The sequence below is a fragment of the Ambystoma mexicanum genome, chromosome 2q, assembly GCF_040938575.1.
Source record: "Ambystoma mexicanum isolate Mex_15411 chromosome 2q, UKY_AmexF1_1, whole genome shotgun sequence".
Classification (NCBI taxonomy): domain Eukaryota; kingdom Metazoa; phylum Chordata; class Amphibia; order Caudata; family Ambystomatidae; genus Ambystoma; species Ambystoma mexicanum.
The window spans coordinates 959,146,410-959,171,102 of record NC_090924.1 but is presented as its reverse complement, the minus strand read 5'-3'; the positions used below and the strand labels follow the sequence as shown (position 1 = coordinate 959,171,102).

The following is a 24,693-nucleotide window of genomic DNA, read 5'->3' as shown; positions in this document are numbered from 1 at the left end:
TCACCACCAAAACACAGGGCATCCTGTCCTCTCTCTCTTCTGCTCCCCCGCCTGCACCAACATCTCTTGGGCCCCACTCGGCCACCCCCACACTCCCCCTTTTCTTTCCTCCGTCTCTCCTGTCACACCTGATGAGATCTCTAGACAAGTCCGGTCTATGAAAATCGCCTCCAAACAGGTGGACCCCTGCCCCTCCAAAACCACCAAGGAAATATTTTCACTCTAGCTCCAGACTTGGCTAACCTCTGCAACCTCTCTTTTACCACTGGAGTTTTCCCCTCTCCTCTCAAGCACTCTCTTGTACACCCTCTGCTCAAAAAACCCTCTTCCAACCGGTCCATTCCGGCAAACTATTGCACAATCTCCATCAGCCCCTTCCTGGGAAAACTCCCTGAGAAGCTGGCTATCACTCAACTTACCCTTCATAATGAATCTGTTGGTTGTCTCCATGGCCATCAGTCTGCCTTTAGAGCATCCAGAGGCATGGAACTGCTCTTCTGAACACCTGTGAAGACCTGCTCTCAAATCTTGACTCCAACTCTCCTTCTGTCCTCATTCTTCTCGACCTCTCTTCTGCTTTCAATACAGTAAACCACAACATCCCAATCCCCCGTCTCCGTGATACCCTGGGCATCACAGATCAGGCCCTGGCGTGACTCGCCTCTTTTCTCTATGATCGGTCCTCCTAGGTGGAACTCAGGCCCTTTCTCTCCTCTACCTGTGGTGACCCCCAGTGATCTAACCTTTCTCCCTGTTTCTTCAATATCTACATGGCCCCCTTGGCCGACAGGATGTCTACCTTTGCCTCTAACTTTCAGTCATTGTTATGCGGATGACACGCAGCTCTCTTTCAGGCTACCCTCGGCCTCCTCCTCACTCATACTTGATTGTCTATCTGCAATTCAGGCTTGGTGTGCTGCTAACGATCTATGCCTGAATGTTAGTAGGACAGAGATCATCCTCATTGGGACCCCCACTCCCGCTTTCCCACTTTCTAACTGGCCTGCCTGCCTTGGCCCTGCACCCTCCCCTACCAATGAGGCAAAAAATCTTGGGGTCATCTCTGACTCCACTCTCTCCTTCTCTTCTCACATCTTAGATGTCTCTAAAAAGTCCAACTACCAACTGCACCTCCTCAGAGGTATTCTACCCTTTCTCACTTTCCTCCTGAGGCTCATCACCTCTAGAGCCCTGGTTATCTCTAGGCTGGACTATTGCAACAGCCTCTTTCTCAAACTTCCTACCTCTACTCTCCGTCCTCTACAACTCATCCAGAACAGAACCGCAGGACTTATCCTTGGCCTCAAGCCCTGGGACCACATCTCTCTGGCGTTGACAGCTCTCCATTGGCTCCCCAGGCTGCAAGGGTCAAGTTCAAGACCCTCTGCATAATCCACAAGGCTTTCTGGGGCCGGCGCCTGCACTATCTACAATACTCTCTTCCTAAATACTCTCCCTCTGGAGCCAACCGCTCGTCCTCCAACTCTCTGCGGGGGAGCCGCTTTCGCAAGCAGAGATTTGGGGTTAGATCCTTATCATCTGCATGTGCTTCCCTCTGGAACAGCCTTCCTACCTCTCTTTGTCTTGAGCCGGAGCACCTTAAGTTCTGGAAACTCCTCAAAACCTTCCTTTTCTCTTCATTGTTCTCTCTCCCTCTCCCCTTATAACCTCCTTTCTTTTCTCTCCTCCTTCCTTCTCCTCCCTAACTCTGTTCAGTTTTTGCTGACTGGTTGCCTGGTTCACCTCCAGAGCCTACAGGTCCTAGACTCCCCGCCAGTCTTTTGCACTTGCCCCCGGGCCGCTGCACTTTGTTCAACATTACTGCACTTACAGCTTTCGCTCCTTGTTTGGGGCAACCTCTCTGTTGAACTCTTTGTCAACCTCCCCACGTTCCCCCGTCTCTACACCTCTCTCTGTATGTAAGCATGGCCTAAATGTATTAGGACCAGTTAGTTTGTCTGCCCCCACCCCACTATTTTCCCCCCTCCCGAGCTTGGTCTCAACTCTACCACTTCATGCACTTGCACTAGGAGAAATGTCGTCAGGCCAAATATGCTAGTTTTTCTGTTTATATCATTCGGAATCTTCAAGGCCCAAAAATAATTGCTGTATTCCCTTGTTACCTTCCCACCGTGAAGCGCTTTGAAGCACTTCAGCTGTTTATAAGCACTATGTAAATAAACAATAAATAAATAAACAAATTGCCATGTGGAGCCACCAAAATGAGCGCTAAATCAGGTCCTAGGTAGCCTGATATTTATTTATTTATTTAAATTTATATAGCGCGCAAGCAGCCCAGGGGCATTGAGGCGCTGTTACTTGCAATAACTTAGTTACATGGTACATATGATAGCGATTGTTGACATATTATGAGTAGTACAGGAAATCATACTGTTGTTACAAATATAGCATTTGGGCTATAATTACAAACCTAAATGATAAGTATTTGTGCTGATGTGTCGGTCCTTATGTGAAGAGGGTAGTTTTCAGTGTTTTGCGGAAGGTGGCGAGGGAGTCCTCGCCTCGGATGGTGGGAGGTAGGGCATTCCAGAGGGTGGGCGCGAGGTAGGGGAAGCTGGACCCACCCGCTTTTACTCTTTTCACTAGTGGCACAGAGAGCATGTTGGTGTACGGGGATCTAGTTGGCCTGGTGGTGGAGACAGGGTGGATCCTTTGAGAAAGGTAGGCAGGAGCAGTGAAGTGAATGCACTTGTGGGTCAGTGTCCGGGCTTTGAATACGATCCTTTCCTTTATTGGGAGCCAGTGGGCTAGTTTCCTGGCTTCAGAGATGTGTTCTCTTTTAGCAATGCCTTGGGCTGCCCGGAGAGCATTGTTCTGTATTACTTGTAGTCTCGCTAAGTTTTTGTTGGAGGTTCCAAGAAAGAGTACCTTGCAGTAGTCTAGCCTGGAGCCGGTGATGGCTCTGGCTATGTTGGTGCAGTAGTTCTCTTTGGATAGAAAGGGCCTGATTGCGTTGATAAGTTTAGCATGATATGCAGCTGCGGATGCTATTGCGTTGACTTGTCTATCCATGGATAGGCTGGAGTCCAGGTAGACTCCCAGAGTTTTGACAGAATCGGAGACCGGGATTTTAATGGAGTCAATGGTGAAGTGGCTAAATTGGACATCTAGGTTTTTTAGCGTGTCGGGGGAACCTACCAGGAGGAGTTCCGTCTTGTCAGAGTTGAGGCATAGTCCGTTGTCGGCCATCCTGGCTTGGATGGTGTTGTAGAGGTTGTTGAGGGTCAGGGAGTCGGTGTCATAGATACCTGTGAGAGTGAGGAGGATCTGGGTGTCGTCGGCGTAGTTGGTGTATGAGATGCCCATAGCGTCGAGGATGAGGAAGAGGGGTCGTGTGAAGATGTTGTATAGGGTGGGGGAGAGACAGGAGCCTTGGGGTACACCACAAAGTATAGTAGTTGGGGATGCGGCGGCTAGGTCAGAGAATACTTGCATAGTTCTGTCTTGTAAGAAGGAGGTGATCCAAGATGTGGCCTCTGGGGAGAATTTGGCGGTGGAGGAAAGGTGGTGGCAAAGGACGCCATGATCCACGAGGTCAAATGCCGCGGATAGGTCAAGGAGTAGGAGAAGTGCTGGTTTACCCATGTCTCTAGCATCGTCCATTTGGTTCTTCAAGTCAAGTAGGGCGGTTTCGGTCCCGTGTCTAAGGCGGAAGCCAGATTGGCGGAGTCCAAGGAGTTTGTTCTCTTCAATGAAATGCTGGACCTGCAAGTAGGCTGCTTTGTCCAATATTCTGAGGAGGAATGGGACAGTGGTGATAGGTCTGTAGTTGTTGGGGGAGGTGGGATCGAGAGTTGGTTTTTTCAAGAGAGGTCGGACCCAAGCTTCCTTGAGGGAGGCGGGGACTTTCCCTGTGGTAAAGGAGGCATTAACGAAGGCTGTTAGGAAGGGCGCTAGCGCTTCCGTGCAGTCTTTGATAATGGAGGCTGGGCATGCATCACCTTTGCAGTTAGAGGGCTTGATGTTCCTCATAATGTTGATTATGTCTTTTTCTTGGATGGGTTTGAAGGAGAAGGGTAGGGGGATCCGTGGCATGTGACGGGATAGGGATATGGCTACTGGGTAGGGCTTGTTTAGTGGCTAGTATTTTTCTTTTGAGGAGGCTTAATTTGGTTTGCATGGCCGTTTGTATTTTGTCACACCAGTCTTTGTCTTTGGTGAGATTCTGGGGGGCGGGAGTGGGTGTCTCGAGCTCTCTGAAAATGGCGAAGATTTCTTTGGTGCTAGATTGGGCTTCCGAGATTCTGGATTCAAAGGATTTGGCCTATGCTTGGGTGATTGCCTTTTTGTATTTGGTGGATAGGGCTTTAAAGAACATCTTGTCTTTTTCAGAGTGGGACGTTTGCCACTGTCTGAGTGCAGCTTTTTTCTCGTTGCGGAGTGTGAGGAGCTCAGGTGTGAACCAAGAGTTGGAATGGGTAGTGGGTTTGGATTTGCGTGGTTTGAGAGGGGCAATGGAGTTGATAGCTGCTTTAATGGCAGTATCATAGGTTGTTGCGAGTGTTTCTGGGTCTGATGAAAAAGGTGGTCTGAAGGCTGGGCCTTGGAGGAAGGGCAGTAGCCTTTCCTTGGTGAGCTGGCGGGAGCTTCTGGTGAGGCAAGGAGGGAGCGGTTGGGGCAAGGGGGCAGCAGGGGAGCTAGTGGTGAGGATGCTAAAGGTGATGATGTGGTGGTCGGACCACGGGGTGGGATTGTTACCTGTAATGATGAGTGGGCAGTTATGCTGTGCTATCCAGTCAAGCGTTCTGCCTTGAGTGTGAGTAGGGCTAAGGATGGTGTTCTTGTAGCCTAGAGCATTGAGGGCAGAGTCAAGGGATTTGGCTGCTACGTCCTTACTATCCCGGAGCCCTAGATTGACGTCCCCGAGGAAAATGGCTTTAGACTGTTTTTTGAGGTTGTCAGAGAGGAGGTGGATGAGAGAGGCTTGGTAGTCTCCTGTTGGGCCTGGGGGGCGGTAAATGGTGTGCACAGTAATGGTGCAATGGGGAGAGAGGGTTATTTTAACTTGGAGGTAGTCGCAGTTGTTGTTGGTCAGGGATTTCTCTATCTTTCTGATAGAGAGCGAGTCTCTGGCAATAATTGCTACACCTCCACCTTTGGAGAGGCGGTCTTCCCATCATGGCACCATGTAATTACTTGCCTTTGCAGGGAATCCTTAGGAAGTACTAATTGGTTATCTTGGAAAGGGAACCCATCCTTCCTGGTAAAGGCTTGAGTGGGGTTTGCTTCTTTCACCTTCTGGAAGAAGGAAGTTACTGTGCATAGGATTCTGTTTCTGGGGAATACTGGCTCTGCTCTGGTAAGGGTTGTCGTCTTGGTGGGAACGCTGCGAGAAAGACCGTCTGCCACACTATTCTCTGAGGATGTAAGTGACCATAAAATCAAGCTGCGTGAAAAATTAGGCCCAATGAGCTTGGTGAGCGTTTATATAATCCATCTGTTGCAAGACAGGTAGGTTGTGATGGTCTGTTCTGATTCTGAATGGATGAGCGGCACCTTGTAATAAGTGTCACCATTCAGCACAGGCATGCTTCATGACCAACCACTCTTCCTCGATGACCAAGTAGTTAAGCTCACTAGGGCTGAAAGTCCTTGAAAGATAGGCGACAAGATGTTCCTGTTCATCAGAAAATTGTTTAAAGACCACACCTAGGGCGCCTGCTGAGGCATCAGTTTCCACAATGAAAGAAGCACTTTGATCAGGCTGTTCTAGGATGGATGCTGAACAGAACAGGACGTTTAGTTGCCAAAAGGCATCTTCTGCTACCTGTTTCCATACGGAAGGCTGATCCTTCTTAAGCAATGTGGTAACAGGGAGTACTGTCTCTGAAAAATTAGGAATTAATTTGCGGTAAAAGTTGGCCAGTCCAAAAAAGCGCTGTATTTTCTTCACTGAGGAGGGTGCAGGCCATTGTAGTATTGCCGACTCCTTGTGTGGGCCCATCTCTATCCCCTTGTTGGATAGTACAAAACCTAAATTTGAGTACGGACGTAACCTCAAATTTGTTTTAACCAGAAGCTGGTTCTAGTATAATCGATCCAAGATTTCTGCAACATGAGCCTGATGGAGTTTGGCAGGGTTAGAAAATACCAGAATTCCATCCAAGTAGACTACGACTGATCTAAAGAGTAAGTTTGGTCCATGAACTGCGGAAATACTGCTGGTATGTTGACCAGTCCAAACAGCATAACTTGGTACTCATACAGTCCAAAGCGGGTTCTCAGTGCTGTTTTCCAATCACCACCTGAGCAGATCCCTAAGAGGTGGTAGGCTCCACGCAAGCCAAGTTAGGTGAATAGAACAGCCCCTTGCACTGCCTCCAATATGTCCTCGATCAAGGGCATAGGATATCTGTCCATTATGGTGACTCAGTTAAGTCCTCTATATTCAATACATGGGTGGAATTCAAACAAATCTTTCTATGAGATAAAGAATAATGATGTCCCCGCTGGCGATTTGGAAGGTCCTAAGAGACCGTTCTGCAGATTCTCCTCTAGATAGTCCTTCAGGGCCTTTTTTCAACAAGAACATGTGGCCCGAAGGGCACCAAGGCGTCCAGAGTCAGGTCAAGTGCACGGTCCTCGGGACCATGAGGAGGGAGCTCCTTTGGGGACTTGTCTAAGAACACCTCCCAGTATTCTTGATATCTCCTCGGAATGCAATGTACCCTGGTTGTCAGAGAGCAAGATGCAATCTCCTTGGCTGCTGATGGATCCTCCTGGGTAGCCTGCAGGCAATGGGCCATACAATAATTTGACTTAAGGTGGCAAGTATTCTTTTCCCAGTCCATGAGTGGGTTATGCCTCTGCAGCCAGGGAAATACTAGTATGACCGGAAAGTGTGCTGCCCGTATAACATCAATACAAAGAGTCTCTCATGATGACTAAATATAGAGACTCCTAGAGGGACCGTGGAGTGGGTAATGGGGCCGGAGCTCAAAGTTTTCCCATCTACCCCTTTCAATAGCTTGGTTGACTGATCATTTCCTGTAAAGGTATTCCTACCTTTTTGGCCCAAATAGTCTCCATGAAGTTTCCAGCTGTGCCACTGTCATTCAATGCCAAAGCATCAACAGTTCTTCAGGTATCCAAAGAAATTAACGACTCACAAAAAGGCGGGAATCCTGGTTAACAGAACAAGCTTGGATAGTAAGAAAGGGACCTATCATTCTTCCCCTGCACTGTGCCCCTTCTAGGACTGGGGTCTTTCATTTACCTGTCGTCTTTGTGGGAGCTCGGGACATTCTCATAGGAGATGGGATCCTGAACCACCATACATACACAGTTTGAGTTCTCTTCTCCGTCTTCTCTCGGAAGCCGATGAGGGACCTCTCATTGTACCTATTAGCATTGGTTTGTCCTTGGGTCTTTCTCTCACAGAAGGAAGATGAGTCGAAGAAGAAGCAGGAAATGGTTTGCTATAATGTTTCTTCCTTTCCGTCCTCTTTTCCGTGAGCCGGTAGTCAATCTGCAGGACCAATGTCATCAACTCCTGAAGAGTAGTATGCAGAGCAAGCCGTCCTGCAGGAGTCTTTTTAAAGTTATTAATATAGGTGATAAGATCCATCGGTACCTGACGGACTTCAGTCCTCTCGAATGTCTGTCTCAGTAGAGTGATGAATGACCTATAGTCTTTCAGCACTTGGCTAGCTGAAGTCACCAAAGGTGTTGCCCAAGCCAACGCATTGCCAACCTTGTTCGAAACCATGAAACCCACTCGGGCCTGGTCCATAGCAAAAGTGGAGGGACGAAAGATGAAATGTATAACACAAGCATTGATGAATTCTTTTACCTTTTTGTGTGATCCATCGAACTTGCCTGAAGCGAGTCCCATGGGTGGAAGATCCAAAGACCGGTCTTCTCTGGCGGTAGCTAGTTGCTTAAGAACAGTATTTTCTGCCTTAATGTTCTGGACTTCCAGTGAGTGTCCCTGAACGGCTTTGATGATTTCTTGCACTTGTTCTGCGAAAGCCATTCTGGTCTGTTGGTGCTGGCACTGCAAACTGTCACTGTTTGTATCAACAAGGTCTTTCTCACCTGAATCTTCCTCCGTGGTTGGTGAGATGGAGTCTTCAAGGGGACAAGGGGTCTTCTTTCTTGTGGAATGCCAGTCTTTGTATAGATAGGGCCGATCTCGAGAGGAAGCCATTATGCTTACTCAATACACCAGCAAAGGCACAGCCCTCCCGCCCCCCGAGTGAACTGCCAGAAGAAGGGAAAAAGTCAGAAGGCTGGAATAAACCCTTTGATGTGTGTCAGTTGTTCCTGCTGTGATTCTTCCGTGATGTTTCAAAGGAATCTGTGGTGGCGAAACCAAATCCGGTAGGGTAAGTGTAACTGTTACTGTTTGAATGCCAACAAGGAGCCGGCAGCCTTGATGGGCAAGTACTCAAGTAAGTAATAAGAGAGAAAGAGTCAGGAAGCAGAGACAGGAACAAGAGAGCAATTTAGAGCAGAACTAGAGTCAGCTGAGCACTGACCGAGTAGGACAGCCATAAGAGAGGAATCCAAGAGTAGCAGATCGAAAAAGTCTATCAGCTACACCTCCTAAGGGGTACTCTACCTTTTCTCACTTTCCCCCAGCGGCTGGTTCTCTCTCGGCTGGACTATTGCAACAGCCTCTTCCTCCACCTCCCTTCTTCGGCCATGCGGCCTCTGCAACTCATCCAGAACAGAACCGCAAGACTTATCCTTGGCCTAGCCAAGGGACCGCATCTATCCGGTGCTGAAATTCCTTCACTGCAAGGATCAAATTCAAGACCCTCTGCATTGTCCACAAGGCTTTGTGGGGCCTGGAAACTACCTCCCTGCAATGCTGCCTACCTAAATACTGTCCCTCATGAGCCCTCTGCTCATCTACCTCCAACCTTCTGCGAGTGAGCTGGTTCTCCAAGCAGAGATTTGGAGGGAGATCCTTATCCTCAGCAGGTGCCTCCCTCTGGAACAGCCTCCCTGCCACCCTCCGTCTTGAACCTGACCTTCTTAAATTTTGGAAACCCATCAAGACTTTACTCTTCTCCTCTTCCTTCGCTCTCCCTCTTCGCTGCTAGCCTACCACTCTGCTCTCTCCATCTCTCCCTCCTCTTCTTACAGCTTGCTCACTGGCTGCCTGCTACACCGCAGAGTATCACTGGTCCCGGGCACCCCCGCCAGTCTCCTATCGCACTTGCCTCAGGGCCCCACACCCACTCACCTTCACGGAATTTCAAAATAACCCAAGAGAGTGTCTCTCTCTGCACTTTCCCCAGTCCCTGACTGGGTGCACCTATGGCTCCCCCTCCCTCTTACCTTCCATGCACTTGCACGATCGAAATACAATGTGCCTGAAGATCATACTCTCTGTTCCCCCCTGTCCTCTCCTCATAATTTTCACTGGTAAAACTGCAGAGTCGCCATCAGGCATATTTGTTGTGTCTCAGCTGTTAAATGTATTTTACGCACTTACTCTGCCTGTGCAGACTATTATCGTCTCTGAATTTCAAGGGCTCTGAGCAACTGTTGTTTGTTCCCCTTGTACCCAGCCCTCCTTGGGCACTTTGAAACACTTTCCTGTGTATAGACGCTATATAAATAAACAATACAATACAACAGACATCCACATACCTAAAAGACACATCACACTTCTTACAATTACAGAGTGAATTACATCTCACAGAACCAGATCTGAATTTTTTTACATTGGATGTCAACAGTATCTATACCTCCATCCAACATGGTGAGAGTATAGAGACAATGGAGTGGTTGCTGTTACAACATGACAATGTTCAAATAAACAACATGTTAATTCTGTACAACAGTTACTTCAGATATGACAGAAAATTCTATCTACAAATAGCAGGTACATCGATGGGCTCTTCTGTAGCACCAACATACGCAAACATTTTCATGTTTCATTTTGAGAAAACCTATATTCTAGACACAGATCCTTGTTCCTCTAAGATCATATTCTGAAAAAAGCCATTTAGAGGTACAATGTATTGTAGTTGTAATGGGTTATTTCTAACGCGCTTAATACCCAGAGGTTTCTAAATCTGGACCTGTGAATTGAACCTGTGTTGCTCCGCTTCATTTTGCTTCCAAGATGAGCACATTGCCCCTGAGCTATCCTCCCGCGATAACAGAACTTAAGCTGTTTTTTTGAATATTTAAATCAATGACATGAGCATATTAAATTTACTTGCAAAATAGGAGAACCAAGTATTCACTTTTTGGACGTTATGGTCACTTACATAGAAGGAACATTATTTACCAACATATACAGAAAGCCAACTGATGTCAATAATACATTACGCTTTGGGAGTTTTCATCCCGCACACTTAAAAGCCAGTTTACCATACAGTAAATGTTTTGAAGATTGAAAAGGATTATCTCATGCACAGACACACTACAGAAAGTACACAACCTAATCTCAGAGAGGCTCTGATATCAGGGCTATCCTGTTGACATCCTAGAAAAAGCAGTATCATGAGCAGAAATACACAGCAGGGAAGACCTTCTAAGGCCAGGCCTTAAAAAAGAAAAAAGACACCTGGATGATACACGCTCTACGTTCCTCTGCACCAAGTCATCAGGTGACCAGGATCATCAAAAATAATTGGTGTTTGATAAAACTGGACACTACGCTTCACAGATTATTCCATGAACCCCCAGTGATGGCATTTAACAGGGGGAGAAACCTGAGGGACACTCTTGTTCTAGCTGAAAGAGCCAAAAAACAACCCATGACACTACTCGATAAGACAAAACCGGGAACATTCCCTTGTTTGAATTGTCAGCCCTGCTCAAGTATCATCAAATGTGACCATATCAGACACCTTAATACAGGGAAGAAGATCCAACTTCATGACGTTGACACTTTTAACAGCAAACATTTGGTTTACACTTTGAGATGCCCCTGTGGAAGTATTATATAGGCCAAACATCGCAGAAAGCTAAGGGGGGATGGACTGAGCATAAGTGCAATATCAGAACCTCTAACACCAAATCTCCGATCTACCGACACTTCCATGAAAATCAACACACAGCTGCACAGATGAGGTGTGCAACTCTTGAGTACCCCTTCTCCCTAGAGGAGTCAATTGAATGCAAAAAACTCACACAACGTGAGCTGTATTGGATATACCATCTTGATACCATTGCACCACTGGGAATGAACAAAAAATTCTATTTAGGGCCTTTCCTTTAGAAGCTGGATCGACTGATATTCACTAGATTGGGAGTGACCTTCACTATGAAAAGTCACTTAGTGATATTCAGCCTTAACTCTCAAATGTGCCCGGAAAGATGAACACACATACACCTAATTAGGGTTATTACAGTTCTACCTTTGAACACCCACACACATTTCCATGTGTCTCTAATCTGCATATGTTCCAATAGTATATATTCCAATAGTAATTCACTTAAATGTGTCACTTAAATGTGTCACTTTGACAATGGTTAGTGGCTAATCAGCTAATGTTTAACATGACTGACCCAATTGTTGAATATTAATAAGGTGTGATATATGCCACAGGAATCAGGAGAAAATTGCGGATCGACCCACACGATTACATAGATTGTATGCTCTAAAGAGATAGGAAATCACATTTGATTATTGTAAGAATATGGTGCAGCAATAGATGTCAATATCATTTGAAGTTTACTGTGAATCCTTCTTAGGGTATAGGGGATATTTTGCTTTGTAAGGTATATTATTATAACAGCCTGTCTGCTAATCTAATTGTACGCCCCTAGCAGGAACTCTAAGAGAGATGATTGTACTTCACTCCAGGACCTATGATTATCATGGTATTTAACATCCATCTGATGTAAGTTTTGAGATTGTATTAGGCACTGAAGGTATGTCTGTACATACAGAAGACCTTGACTATGGATACTGGTGCCACATGGTTCAGAGAATTCCTCATTAAAATATAATGAGCACCAGAAAGGTTATTGTAAGTAGCCACCTAAGCTTGGGAACCATGGGCAGCACAAACCTTATGTGGACAGCATCATTATTTTAATTAATAGACTACCTATCACAGGGTGTACTAGATTCTTATAAACAAGTACCCTGATTATGTATAGCACACTATATGCCCCTTTTTCAACTCAGTCAGAATTATATGCATATACTTGACACTCTAATAACCACGTAACAATGATGCTGACAATGGGACAATGTTGACATAGATGACATCATCGCCATCATTACGGGATGACATTGTCACGCCGGATATGGATGCCACTACAAAGAGCGGGCATTCCAAAGTCAGATTCTCCTGTACTCTCGAGAATCAGACACGGCCCGCAATCTGTGCAGAATGCTGTTTCTGGTTTCTCCTGTGAGGTAAGACATATGGATGGTTTTACATGCTTGCATACTGGAACACCTTTGGGGCCTAACTACCTTTTTCAGAAACTCATTTTCCTTTTGAACACAGGGAGATTTCTATGCCTCCAATCACGAGAAGATCCTACTGTTATACTACCCTGCCCACTTTATCCCATGAACTCATTGAACCTTAGTTAGTGGGTGAGTGTATTTACTTGCAAACCTTTATAACATGCAACACACCTATTAGAACTCTGACCCTTTGAGAACAGGAATTACTCACTCAGCCGCTTGTACTTGTAGGATCACAGACTTTAAGGATCCTCGAATTGAAACCAACTTCATTTTCATGCAGGCATTTAGAGAGAACATAAATAGAGGTGAGTGTTGGTCCTTGACCAGTTCCATGCACGTTAACTGTACACCTCTCTGCACAGACATATTTATGTCACTTATTTAACCTGAACTTTTTTTGTACTAATTCTATTGTACTTATAATAATTTTTTTATTCATGTTTTTTTGTACCTATGGTTATTTTGTATATCAGGTGATTGATCAAATGTTTTATATGTTTTAAGATGTATTAATAAAATTGCAAAGGTGTTTTGTAGCTAACTTTCGTGGAGATTCTGTCCATCTACTGAAAAAAGTAAGTAGATAAACGTGTCACTGTTCGGTTGAACATGTGAGGGGTTTACGGCAGCGTAAACAGCGCCGACCCTTACTGCCTGATTCCGAGGTCCCTTAGCACCATGGAGGTTTTAACACCTGCTTTTAGCAGGTGTTAAAATCCATGGCGCTAAGGGACCTTGTTGTTAATTACGCCACCGTAATTTACGGTGGCGTAATTAACGCCTTCCCCACTCCCATTATGCCCTATGGGGCAAAAATGGGAATGGGGAAGGGTAAATGGGTTAATGGGGACTTACCGCCCAACTCACCTCGGAATGGGGCAGTAAGTCCGCCAACCACCATGGCGTAAACATAGTTTACGCCATGGTGGTAAAGGTACGACCCAGGCGGTAATTTACCGCCTGGGTCGTAATGAGGCCCTTTGAGTCTGTCTGGTTGTTTGGGTCCAGAATTATTTGTTATGGTAATTCTATTCTGTGTATAGATATGCCCAAAAATTGCTACTGCACAGCGGCCTCTAAGAATGCTTGTTGCCACTTTATGGTCACGGGCAGAGGTGGTGGGCTGTGTGGTGGCTCAGGGCTATAACATGGTGAGGAATAGGCCATGTCATGCTCTTCTTCCTCATCCTCATCAGTGGTAACATGCGCTCTCCCACGATGGACTGGTAGTTGCACTTCACGTGATGGTGAAGAGGGCGTGCTTGAACCCTGATGACTGCGAGCCAGTGCTGGGAGGGGACCGTGTGTGGACCACGACAGGTGCTGGCTGTGGCATGGAATTGCTGGCTTCAGTGACAGTGATGCAACCTGCATGGCTCATGGAAGGACCTCTGTGCATCACTGTGGGGATGGTGGCATCATCCAGAGTTGCTGGTGTTTCCACAGCGGTGTTGGGCAGTGTGCTGGAAGTGGAGAAGGTTGTGGTGGCTTTGTAGCCCTGCTTTGCTGCTTGCACCCACTGTCAAGTTGTCTTGCCTGTGCAGGAGTGGAAACAGCTGATGGGCCTGCAGTTGAGGGTCCGACCTCATTACTGTCCGTGGACTGTGTACCCATTGGGAATAGAATGTTATGCTATCAGTCATCTTGCAGACTTGTCTGTGGGCTTTCAAGACTCTCATGTTACATTTTATGTTCCAGGGACGCACATGTTGCATGATTGGTATGGGTGGTATTGGTGCAATGTTTGCTACTACTTCTACATGGTGGTAGTGCCTGCTTAGGGTGTACACAGTGCATGCATATGCACACTGTCTATTGGCCTGCCAAGGTGGCATGTTCTCATGTGTGGAGTGCGGCATCACTTGGTGACATGGACTTTCATGGCATGCATAGGTGCTTTCATGTGTCCATAATATGGCATATAAGTTTTACCTACAGTGCATGTACATGGCAATGTTTCCCCATCTCCCCAGGCACATGTGGGTCCTGACTGTGCATTTGCTTCGATGGCCATGTGGTGACCCATTCCCTTGCCCATGTTGTACATCTCTGCTAGGAGACGCATGCTATGGTCACAGCATTCACATGCGAATGAGGTGGGATGGTCTTACCTGCATCGCTGTGGGACCCTGCAGCGGCCTCGCACTGCCAATCCCTTCACTGCCAATCCCTTCACTGCCCTCCAGGTGGAGATGGAGCTGGCCATCTCTTGCCAAGGCATGAGTTTCAGGGGTTCCATCGTGCCACCTCCTGTGGCAGCACTCTCCCTCCGGTGTCAAGCTATAAGGCTGCGCACCATCACGTTCAAATCGTTCCACCGATTGTGGCAGTCCCTGGCAGTGCGGTGAACAGTGCCCACTGCTGCCACCCTTGACATGATGTCAACACTTTTAGGGAGACTGTTCATTTCTGTGCCAATTCCCTTTAACCTTAGAGGCCCCCAGCTCTTTTGCTAGACTCAGGGCTTTTTTTTACTCCTGAGTAAGCAAAACTTTTCCCCCCACTCCCTCGTGTTTTTTCTGACCAGGATTTTTGGTTTCTTACTGTTCAATGGAGTCTGGTAAACTCCATAGGCATTCGCTTTTTGCATAGCAACACACAGCACCATTTGTACAGTGCCACTGAGAAGTCCCTTGGACTTCTCTCAATATTTAAATACATTTTCCTGGGTGAACTACTGTTACTTTTGTCTTATCTTTTCTTTTGTGGGTCCCAGCACACACCACCCTATGTGGAATACTGGGAGGTTACATAGTAACTCCTTATCCCACTTCTCATGTTACCTTTGGTTACACTAACTAACTTGAATGGTTGGTGGCAGTGATTTCTTGTTTATTACCTTTGTGCCATGTATCTGCAGGCTGATTTCTCAGCTGCAGTACAGCACCCATGGGTGCCCATTTTCCCAAAATGGCCCCTGTTTTCTTTTTCACCATTTCCTGTCAGTTAGTTTCATCTGGGCTTTTACTCTGTTGTTTAAACTAGGATTGAGTCCTTTGTAAATTTTGCCTTGGGCAGGCTTCAGCCCTGAAGCCCGCCCAGGCTCCAGTGTGTTTGGAAAGGCAGGAAGCGAGGGAGGGTCCTGCAACTTCCCTATCCTTTGTCTCTAGGTGTGCCTGAGTGAAACCAGTTCTGATTGGCCTGCTAGCTGTCTGGCACCCTGCTGGGTGATTGACAACACTAGGGCTGTGAATGAATGGGAAATTCTTTAAAAGCCGAGGTTTTCGGGACTAGAGTAGACCACTGGATGACAACATCTGACAAAAAAGACACAAAGAGACGCCAGCAGCACCCCCCTGGACCACAAAGTGCCCGGTAAAGCCCTGCAGCTGTGCTGACCTCGTTTTTGTTTTGACTGGGAAGACCCGCAAGGGATGACTTCCTCCCTTGTGCTAGTGAGACCAACTAGCCTCGAGACAGGTTTCATTTTGGCACAATCTCCGACTTGCTGTGACTTTCCAAAGCTGCAGAATCCCAATGCACAGGGACCCCTGACCATCATCGAGTGCATTGTCTTCAGAAGGGTGAATACATTCAAAACTTTGTGAGTACCCAGATGACCCTACAAAGGCAGGAAATGATCCTCCAGATTCCCCTCACCAGAGTCCAGGACAGAGGGATCAAGTAACTTTCAATCAGAGCTGTTCGTTCTTCATTGGTGCCGAGGAAAAGGAGCCAACACCACTAAAGGCTGCTGAATCCTGGAGAATCCATTGCTGCAGAGTCCCTCTCCTGAATGCTGCCACAGTAGCCCGCCAAACGTCCTCCCTTTCATCACCATGATAAAGGAACAGGAACATGGGTCTGCTACACTGCAACAGGAAGGCATCCAGCTGGAACCAATTCTTCAATTCTCAGATACTGTGGGGCTTGGGGTATAACTACCTTTTGCCATTTGTAGTGCTTCCTAGCTTGGGGGGTACTATTTTAAACCCTTTTGAATTGACCTCAACTCACCTGCACTGGCCTCCCAGCTTGTGCTTCTTCAAGGGTGCTACTGACTATTTTAAAACATTTTCCAAGAAGAGGTCATCATAACTTTGAACGGGCCCATTGACGCTGGCTGTCCTGGCTTCCTAAAGTCTCATCTTCTTAACCTATTGACTGTGGCAATGCGTGTTCCCTCACAGGTTTTAATTGTTGAACACTATTATTGCTGGGATAAAAGACTGCCTACATCCCTCTGGTAGAATCTAACAGTTTTTCTACTTATCAAGTATGATCTGATCTGACTTTAACTTTTCCCTCCTTGAAACTCAATATTTAATGGTGATCGCAAATAAGTGCTAACACTGACCTCAAATGACGTCAACCAGTGTGCTTGAACATGTTTAGCATAAGACAAGTTTACTCACCTACATTATTGCTCTTGTTGAACTGAATCCTAACTTTTGATTTAATGTTGCTATTAGTTGCGCTTTTAAAAGATTGTCTCATTATCCTTGTGTATATATAAACAAATATTTATACTACAACTTTAAGTATGTAAGAGTTTACTTGGATAACTGTATTTATTAATTTCACTGTGCAGCTCTACAGCTCACATTACCCCTAAAATAAGCCTGGCTGCTCAGTCACTCTATCAACTTGTGTAGTCCAGACCTATATTAAAAAGTGGGTTACCTAATACCAAGACATAAGTCTTGTAAAGTGACACACCAGTTGGGACCGCCACGCTTGTATTGAGGTCCAGGGTCTTCATTGGTTCCCTTCTGGTGTGGCTGCCTGCTTCGGGGGGTGCGGGGGCAAACAAGTCTGCATCTGTGTGTTTGTCTTTCTTTTAATTCCTTCAAGTTGCCATTCGCATTCCCCTTCCCTTTATATAGACACATTCAGTGAACCAAGACCTATGGCAATGAGATTGAGCAGGAATGAACTATGCTCATCAAATATCTCAAAATTGTAGCTTGTTACAATTGGATTTCTTGATCCCATTAACCATCGTTGTGATAAAGGAATCACTATTTGTGCTATGAGCCAGTAAGGTTTCAGTGCGTTGAAGGTAGTACTCAGATTCTCTGGTTCTCAGGGGTTAAACAATCCCACTCAGATGGCAGCTCTCATGCAGTCTTTGTTATAAATGTGTGAAATGAATAATTGCTCTTAGTAAAGATGACTACCAGGGCTGTAAATAGTTGAAAGACTAAGTTAGTCCATCTCCATTTCTTTGTCGAGATTAACAGTGTCTTCCACACTTGCCTCAGTTGCTGGATCCAGGGACGCAGGCCCCTCATCAGGGAAGCTGGTCGGGTTAGAAATTGCATGATCGCTTTTCCCCATTTCAGTATTTACTGGACTTCCCGCTTCCACGACGACCCAGCAACACTGCAATCCGTATATGTTTTCTGGAAGGCCAGCACTCTCAGGTCTGCTTTATTTATTGGTCCATTCCCACTGCCGGTAATATTGGTCGCATACCTGGATTTTCCCCTTGCTATTGGACGTTTTTAGAGATGCAGAAAAGGGCGGATCGATGCATCACAAGGTCCGGATGTAGAGCTGGTCTAAAATTCCTTGTATCCAGGTGCCATCTTGACCACAACCCACATGCACACCTTTTTGCTCTGCTGTGGCTTACATTTGAGACATTACCCAAACATTACCCTCAGCATATTTATTCATGTACCATAACACTAGTAATGGATGTCAAAGACAGACGTATATTTATGTCACTCACGTGTTGCCTTCGTCATTATCTGCTTCATGCTCAACATAAGATGCAATTGTCGCTTCAGGTACCTCTGTGGCGCAATCAGTCACCATGACAGCTGTATCTTAATCTAAAATAAAATCAAGAATAACAGAGTTGTGTTACACATTCAAAGAAAAATGCCGTCAAGAAAGCCAACAAATACTGAAATCACAGTAGTGTTGAGATATGGATTAACACGGAATTTGTTAACCATAACATCAGGATATATGGGTTCACTTAATGACTCCTTCAAGCGACTGAAAATTGTGAAATTTGGCAATTTTATTTATCTATGTATGTATCAGTTTCCTCAAATAGCCAAATTACAAACAGAGAAACAGACCAGACCATAGCATACAGTTCTAGATATACATGTCGAATCATAAGGGCCAAAGAAAGACATAATAAAAGAATGAGTACATTTAATGACTGTTGACAGCAAAGGTATTTTGTTTGCCTTGAGCATGTGCTGGCATAAAAAGGCCTGCCTTGCCAAACAAATCTTTACAGCAACATTTCATCAGCATGAATTGTCATAAGCTTAACCCGAATCTGTCACACAAATCCCTTAAAAGTTCTAAAAAACCTGAATCACCCAACTACAGTGAAAGTTTGGGGATTCTTACAAATGTATTTGCCAGGCTTGTATCTACACAGCCATATCTACAGTGACATTTTTTTTTCTCCAAATTATCTTTTTATTGAAATCTCGATGGACAGCAGGTATTCAACCATCAATTACAGATTAACCATTGACAGCCATAGATCGAAATTTCATTTTTGCAAATACATCAAAACAGAGGAACACACCCCAAAAATTGACGATAATTACCAGAATGAGAAGAAGAAGCACATTAAACACAAAAAGGGAAATGATTCAAAATTATATCACAAGATTGAGAATAGTGTTATCATAGTGAACACCATTTACATTTCTCAGTAGCCCATCCCCTCATATGAGTGCATGTCCTCCAGCCGTATGACAAATGCGACCCCCCCCCTCCCGTGAACAACCTCTCACTACAGTGTTTAACCGAGGGATAGATGTTTCATTAGCTGCGGACGAAAGAACATGTGCTCTTTTCACGAATAAAGTCCTGAAAGGGGGTCGAGGTTTGCAAAAATGTGGCCATTTGATCTGACATTTTCTCCATTGCAATTATTTACCATATTTTCACCCACCAGTGCATTAGGCATGGACCTACGGGAGTCTTCCAAAACCAAGCTCGGTTTATTCTTGTGGCCAGTAGCAGGTGTGATGTGAGGTCTGCTCTAGGGCCAGACATAGGGAAGGTGCTGTCTTCAGGGACATCCCCCAAGAGCAGGTTTAGAGGATACACTGGGAGTAGTTTGCATGTTTTCGTTTTCGAGCAGATCTCCTCCCAATAGGTCTGCATAGTTGGGCAAACCACCAGATATGAGATAAGTCATATCTATCGAACCCCAGGACCACTACTGTCCTTTGGAGACGACATCCCGCAACTCCTGTCAGCCAATGCCAAACCCCTTACCAAGATAGTCATCATAGGCGATGTCAACCTAGGCTACAATGATAGTTCTGACCCTAATGTCCTAGCACTAGCCAACACCTTAGATGCATAAGGCTTCTCTCAACTCATCCTGAACCATACACACAATAAAGGTTGAATCCTCGACTGGCTCGCAGAACTAAATTGAAACATCTCTATCTTAACCAACACTCAGTGCCCATGGTCAGACCACAACATCGTCAGTTTCAGCATACCAACTGCCACACTACTAATCTCCACACTGGCAAATCTCCCTGAGAAGCTCCAGCACACATCCTACCCTTGCTAGCCGCAATAACCAGCACTCCCAACTCACCAACAGATCCAACCACCATGGTAGATCTCTACAATCTCTCCTTAAGCCAAGCCATTGACACTATCACCCCTCTTTGCCCACACAGACCCAAACCACCTGCACACCTAAATGCTTGGTTCACCCAAGACCTCAAAGTTCCCTGCACTAAGAAACGAGCTACAGAAACCATGTGGAGGAACAACCCAGCAACCTCTAAAAAATACCTCTTTGCTACATCTTCCAAAAAATACAATCTGACCATACTTAATGCAAAAAGCCCCATATAAAACACGCAAATAGACAAGGCTAACTCCTCCATGAGAGAGCTATTCACCATCTTACGAGAACTGGAATCCCCTATCCCCACATCTATTGATTGCTCGAAAGTCAAATCTTGTGCACAAACATTCATTCTGCATTGCTTGTCACATTATCATCCCTCCCAAAAAAGATTATTTAAAAAAATAACTCATCTCCACTGGGACCTCACCAGACATTACCCCCACCCCTGCCCTGTCAACTCCATTCTTGTTCAAACCTGTCACCCAACTAGAAGTAATCAAAATCATTAAAGGCCTCAAAAACTCTAGATGCCCAGGGTACATTTGCCTTGCCCCAGTCATCAAAGAATGCGCGGAAGCCGTGGCTCCCTTCATCTCCACTCTCATCAACTCCTCCTTCTCCTCCAATACAGTCCCAACCAACCACAAAGATGCCTGGGTCCTACCGCTCCTAAAGAAGCCCACATTAGACCCAAACATCCCCACTAGCTACCGCCCCATTACAACGGTTCCCTTTCTCCTCAAAATCTTAGATAATGCAACCTATCTACAGATTCAAGCCCACCTTGGGTCCAATAATCTCCTAGGCCTGCGTGAATCTTGGTTTCGACCAGCCCACATCAATGAATCAGCCCTTTTAGACGTTAAAACACACCTCGATGAAATCAAAGATATCTGCAACTTGGCTCTCCATTCTACCGCAGTGCCTCTCAGCTGTTTTTACCTGGTTGGCCACCAAATCCTTTACAATCATCTCTCCATAGTAACACATTTCTCCAAGGAAGCCACATCCTGGATCTCCTCCTTCCTCGTCAACAGAACCATGGGCGTTTTCTCACCCATATCCTTTGCCCAATCCACCCCGCTAACCTGTGGCATCCCACAAGGCTCATGTGTATCCCCCACTCTCCACAATGTCTTCACAAAACCACTTTCCGATCCCCTGGACTTCCAAGGCATATCCTACACAAACTATGCAGACTACATGCAGATACTTCTTCCAATCTCAGGCGACTACACTACAGACACTAACTCCCTCAACATAGTCTATTACACCATCCAGGCCTTGATGGTTCACCACTCACTTTGCCTTAACGACGAGAAGACTGAACTGCTCCTGTACGGCTCTCGAGCTCAGCTAAATAAACTTGACCCCTTCTACAAATCATTTACCGTCAATAACATCTCCATTCCTTGTATCCCAGGAAGTCAAAACCTTAGAAGTCAACCTTGACTCCAACCTATCCTTACCTAAATAAGTCAACTCTATTGCCTCATCAGCAGCATATACTACCAGGCTAATCAATGCCTGCATCACCATTGCGAGAGCCTTAATAGGATCCAAGCTGGATTATTGCAACTCCTTATTCACTGGCTCTAGCGCCCACAACATGAACAATCTGAAAATCATCCAAAACAATGCTCTCAGAGCAGCCTTGACATCCCTAAGAAAGATCACATTTCATCAATCTGAAGAAACTTGCACTGGCTGCCTATCTGCAGTCGCATTCTATTCAAATCCCTAGCAATCACTCATAAGTGCATCTGCCACACTGCACCTAAATACCTGTCCACTAGGTTCAATAAAACTCAATCTGCCAGACCCACCCGTTCCACATACTTGAATCGCCTTACCAGTCTGAGATACAAATGCCAAAGATCAGGGCGTCTCAGCTTCCGGGTGATTGCTGCCAAGAACTGAAATACCCTCCCTCCTGCTCTAAGGCCAGAACCATTTTATTGAGCTATCCGCAAGAACCTCAAAACTTTGCTTTTCTCACAGGACAGCTCATCTTAAGACGTCCTCGTCGCTAGGTACTCTTCCAACATGCTGCTATCTTTGAACACTATTTACCTGCAACTATGCAATGATGTATCATGCTTTTTTTCTCTGTGACCAGCGCCTTGATGCCTAAGTGCTTAGTCCACTCTATAAATGTCAAAATAAATGAATAAATCATTTCCCCTACTTGCTGCATCCATGCCAGCAATATCAGAGTGTTCTGGGTGGATCGCATGTAGCCTTTAGGGGGCCATGTACCACTGAAAATACAATTTTAGAGCCCCCTCTTTGATCAGGCTGCAACAAGAGCTCTTGTGTGCTCAAGACGAAATTCCTTGCCATGATTCCTCTGGAATGTCTGGTCCTAATTCCTGATCCCAACGTACCATGTAAGGAAGCTTTCCCCCAGAGAAGCGTTTTCTAGCAGAAGATAGCAAATGGAAATATTCTGTGATTCCTGCCCCTGTAATGCCCCGAGTGGCTCAATAAGTGCTGCCACAGGGTGACTCTTAGGTGCAAAGAGAAGGGACTGTAGGTTTACAGATACAGACCCTTAAGTGCTGAGGGAGCCTGTAGGCGGTGCAAGGGCAACTGGACATGCAGGAGCTTGGGCCCGAATTCAGGGTTGGCCAGCTGACCAGTGCCCGGAGCTATCAGGGACATTAGCAGGGGACAGGAAGATAGACAGTGGAAGCGATAAGGAAGGTCTTGAGTGGCTTCTGGAACCGGAGGTGGTTCTGCTCAAGTTTGAGAGAGGCAGGGAGGCTGTACCAGAGGGAGGCCCCAGCAGAGGAAAGAGATCTGCCCCCCATTCTCTGCTTGGAAAAGCATCTGACCTTCGAGAGAATTGGAGGTGGATGAGCGGAGAGCTTGAAAAGGAAGATGTTTAGGAAGAGAAAGTTGGAGGTAGTGCGGTCCCAGGCCCCAGAAAACCTTGTGTACGATGCAAAGAGTCTTGAATTTGATCCTTGCAGCCAAAGGGAGACAGTGCAGAGATTTCAGAGCTGGAGAGATACGATCCCTGGGCCTGAGGCCAAGGACAAGGACAAGTCTTGCAGTCCTGTTCTGGATGAGTTGTAAAGGCCGAAGAGTAAAGACAGGCAGATTTAGAAAGAGACTGTTGCGATAATCCAGCCTGGAGAGGACCAGGGCTCTAGAGACAGTGAGCTTCTGGAAGAAAGTAGGAAAGGCAGAAGACTTCTGAGGAGGTGCAGCTGAAAGTGTGACTTCTTAGCGACGTCAGAGATATGAGGAGAGAAGGAAAGGGTGGAGTTGAAGAGGACACCAAGGTGCTTAGCCTTACAGGAAGGAGCAGTAAGAGGGCCCAGGGTGGGCGGCCAGAGAGAGAAAGGAAAGGAGGGAGCAGGTGTCCCAATGAGGAGGATTGCGGTCTTACTGGGAGTAAGGCAGAGATCATTGGCAGCACACCATTCCTGAATTGCGGCCAGACAGTCTGGTATGAGAGAAGGAGTAGAGGTGGCTGAGGGGAGCCTGAAGGAGAGCTGGGTGTCGTCCGCATAAAACTGAAAGTTAGAACAGGATGAAGTGATGCAGTGGGCCAGAGGTGCCAGGTAGTGGTTGAATAGCCAGGGAGAAAGGTTATACCCCTGGGGAACACCACAAGTTGAGTGAGAGATAGAAGAGAGGAAAGAACCCAGTTGGACCTGGGAGGGTCAGTCAGTGAGAAAGGAGGTCAACCAGGACAGGGCCTGACCAATGCTACCAAGGTTGTCACGGATGCGATTCTGCAGGATGGCATGGTTGACCGTGCCAAAAGCAGAGGACAGATTGAGGAGAAAGAGGACAGAAGGAAGATTAGAGTCAAGATTATAGAGCAAGTCTTCACGGTGTTCAGGAGAGCAGTAGTTTTTGTGCTTCTGGCAGCTCTGAAGCCAGAATGGTGGTCGTGGAGACAACCAACAGATTCAGTATGCAGATTAAGCTGGGAGATGGTATGCTTTTCCAGGAGTTTACCCAGGAAAGGAGTGATGAGATCAGGCGATAGTTAGCCGGAGAGGAAGGATCGACAGAGGGCTTCTAAAGAAGGGGGTGCACACGGGAGTGCTTAAGGGAACAGGGTAAGCTTCCAGTGGCAAAGGAGTGATTGCAGAAATCGGCCATGGCTGGAGCCAGGGTGTCGATGTGGTCCCTGATGGTTCTGGATGAGCAGGGGGCAACCTGCTTTGATGAAACTTTCATAGATCGAACATGTCTAGAAACATTGTCAGGGGTGAACAGAGGAAAGGAGGAGAAAAGAGGAGGGGAAGCAGCAGAAGACGGGCCAGGGGTGGCGGAAGAGGATGTAGAGGAAGAGAAAGTGGACAAGATGTCCTGCGTTTTAGTGGTGAAATGAGAAGCCAGGGCTGTGCAGAGGGCATGAGAGGGAACAGGAGAGGTAGAGACTGCAGCAGGATTGGCCAGCGCCTTGCAGATTTTGAAAAGTTCTGCCGAGTTGTTAGATGTCGCAGAGACGCGGGCTTGGATGTGGGCTCTCTTCTTAGAGAGGACAGAGAGTCTGTCCTGCCTTTGGAGCAGTCGGCAGGTCAGTTTGTCAGAGGATGCGCCTGAGGCCCTCCACTGTCTCTCATCCACCCTACACTTGCGTTTAAGGGTGGCTAGGTCAGAATTATAGCAAGAGTTGCACTTGTAAGTGGGCTTCAAACGGATCCTCATGACAGGGGGGAGAATGTCAAGAGTG

At 46.4% G+C, this 24,693-nt stretch overlaps 1 protein-coding gene across 1 annotated transcript in view; it reads right to left on the bottom strand.

The window, feature by feature from the left end:
- The window catches only part of LOC138569869 (ATP-binding cassette sub-family B member 5-like), a 1,230,756-nt gene that overhangs the window by 1,009,851 nt on the left and 196,212 nt on the right, over positions 1-24,693 (bottom strand). The window contains exon 2 of the mRNA XM_069648261.1: positions 18,093-18,195. Coding sequence (XP_069504362.1) covers positions 18,093-18,178 — 86 coding nt within the window. The 5' untranslated portion in view covers positions 18,179-18,195. The remainder of the gene's footprint in view (positions 1-18,092; positions 18,196-24,693) is intronic.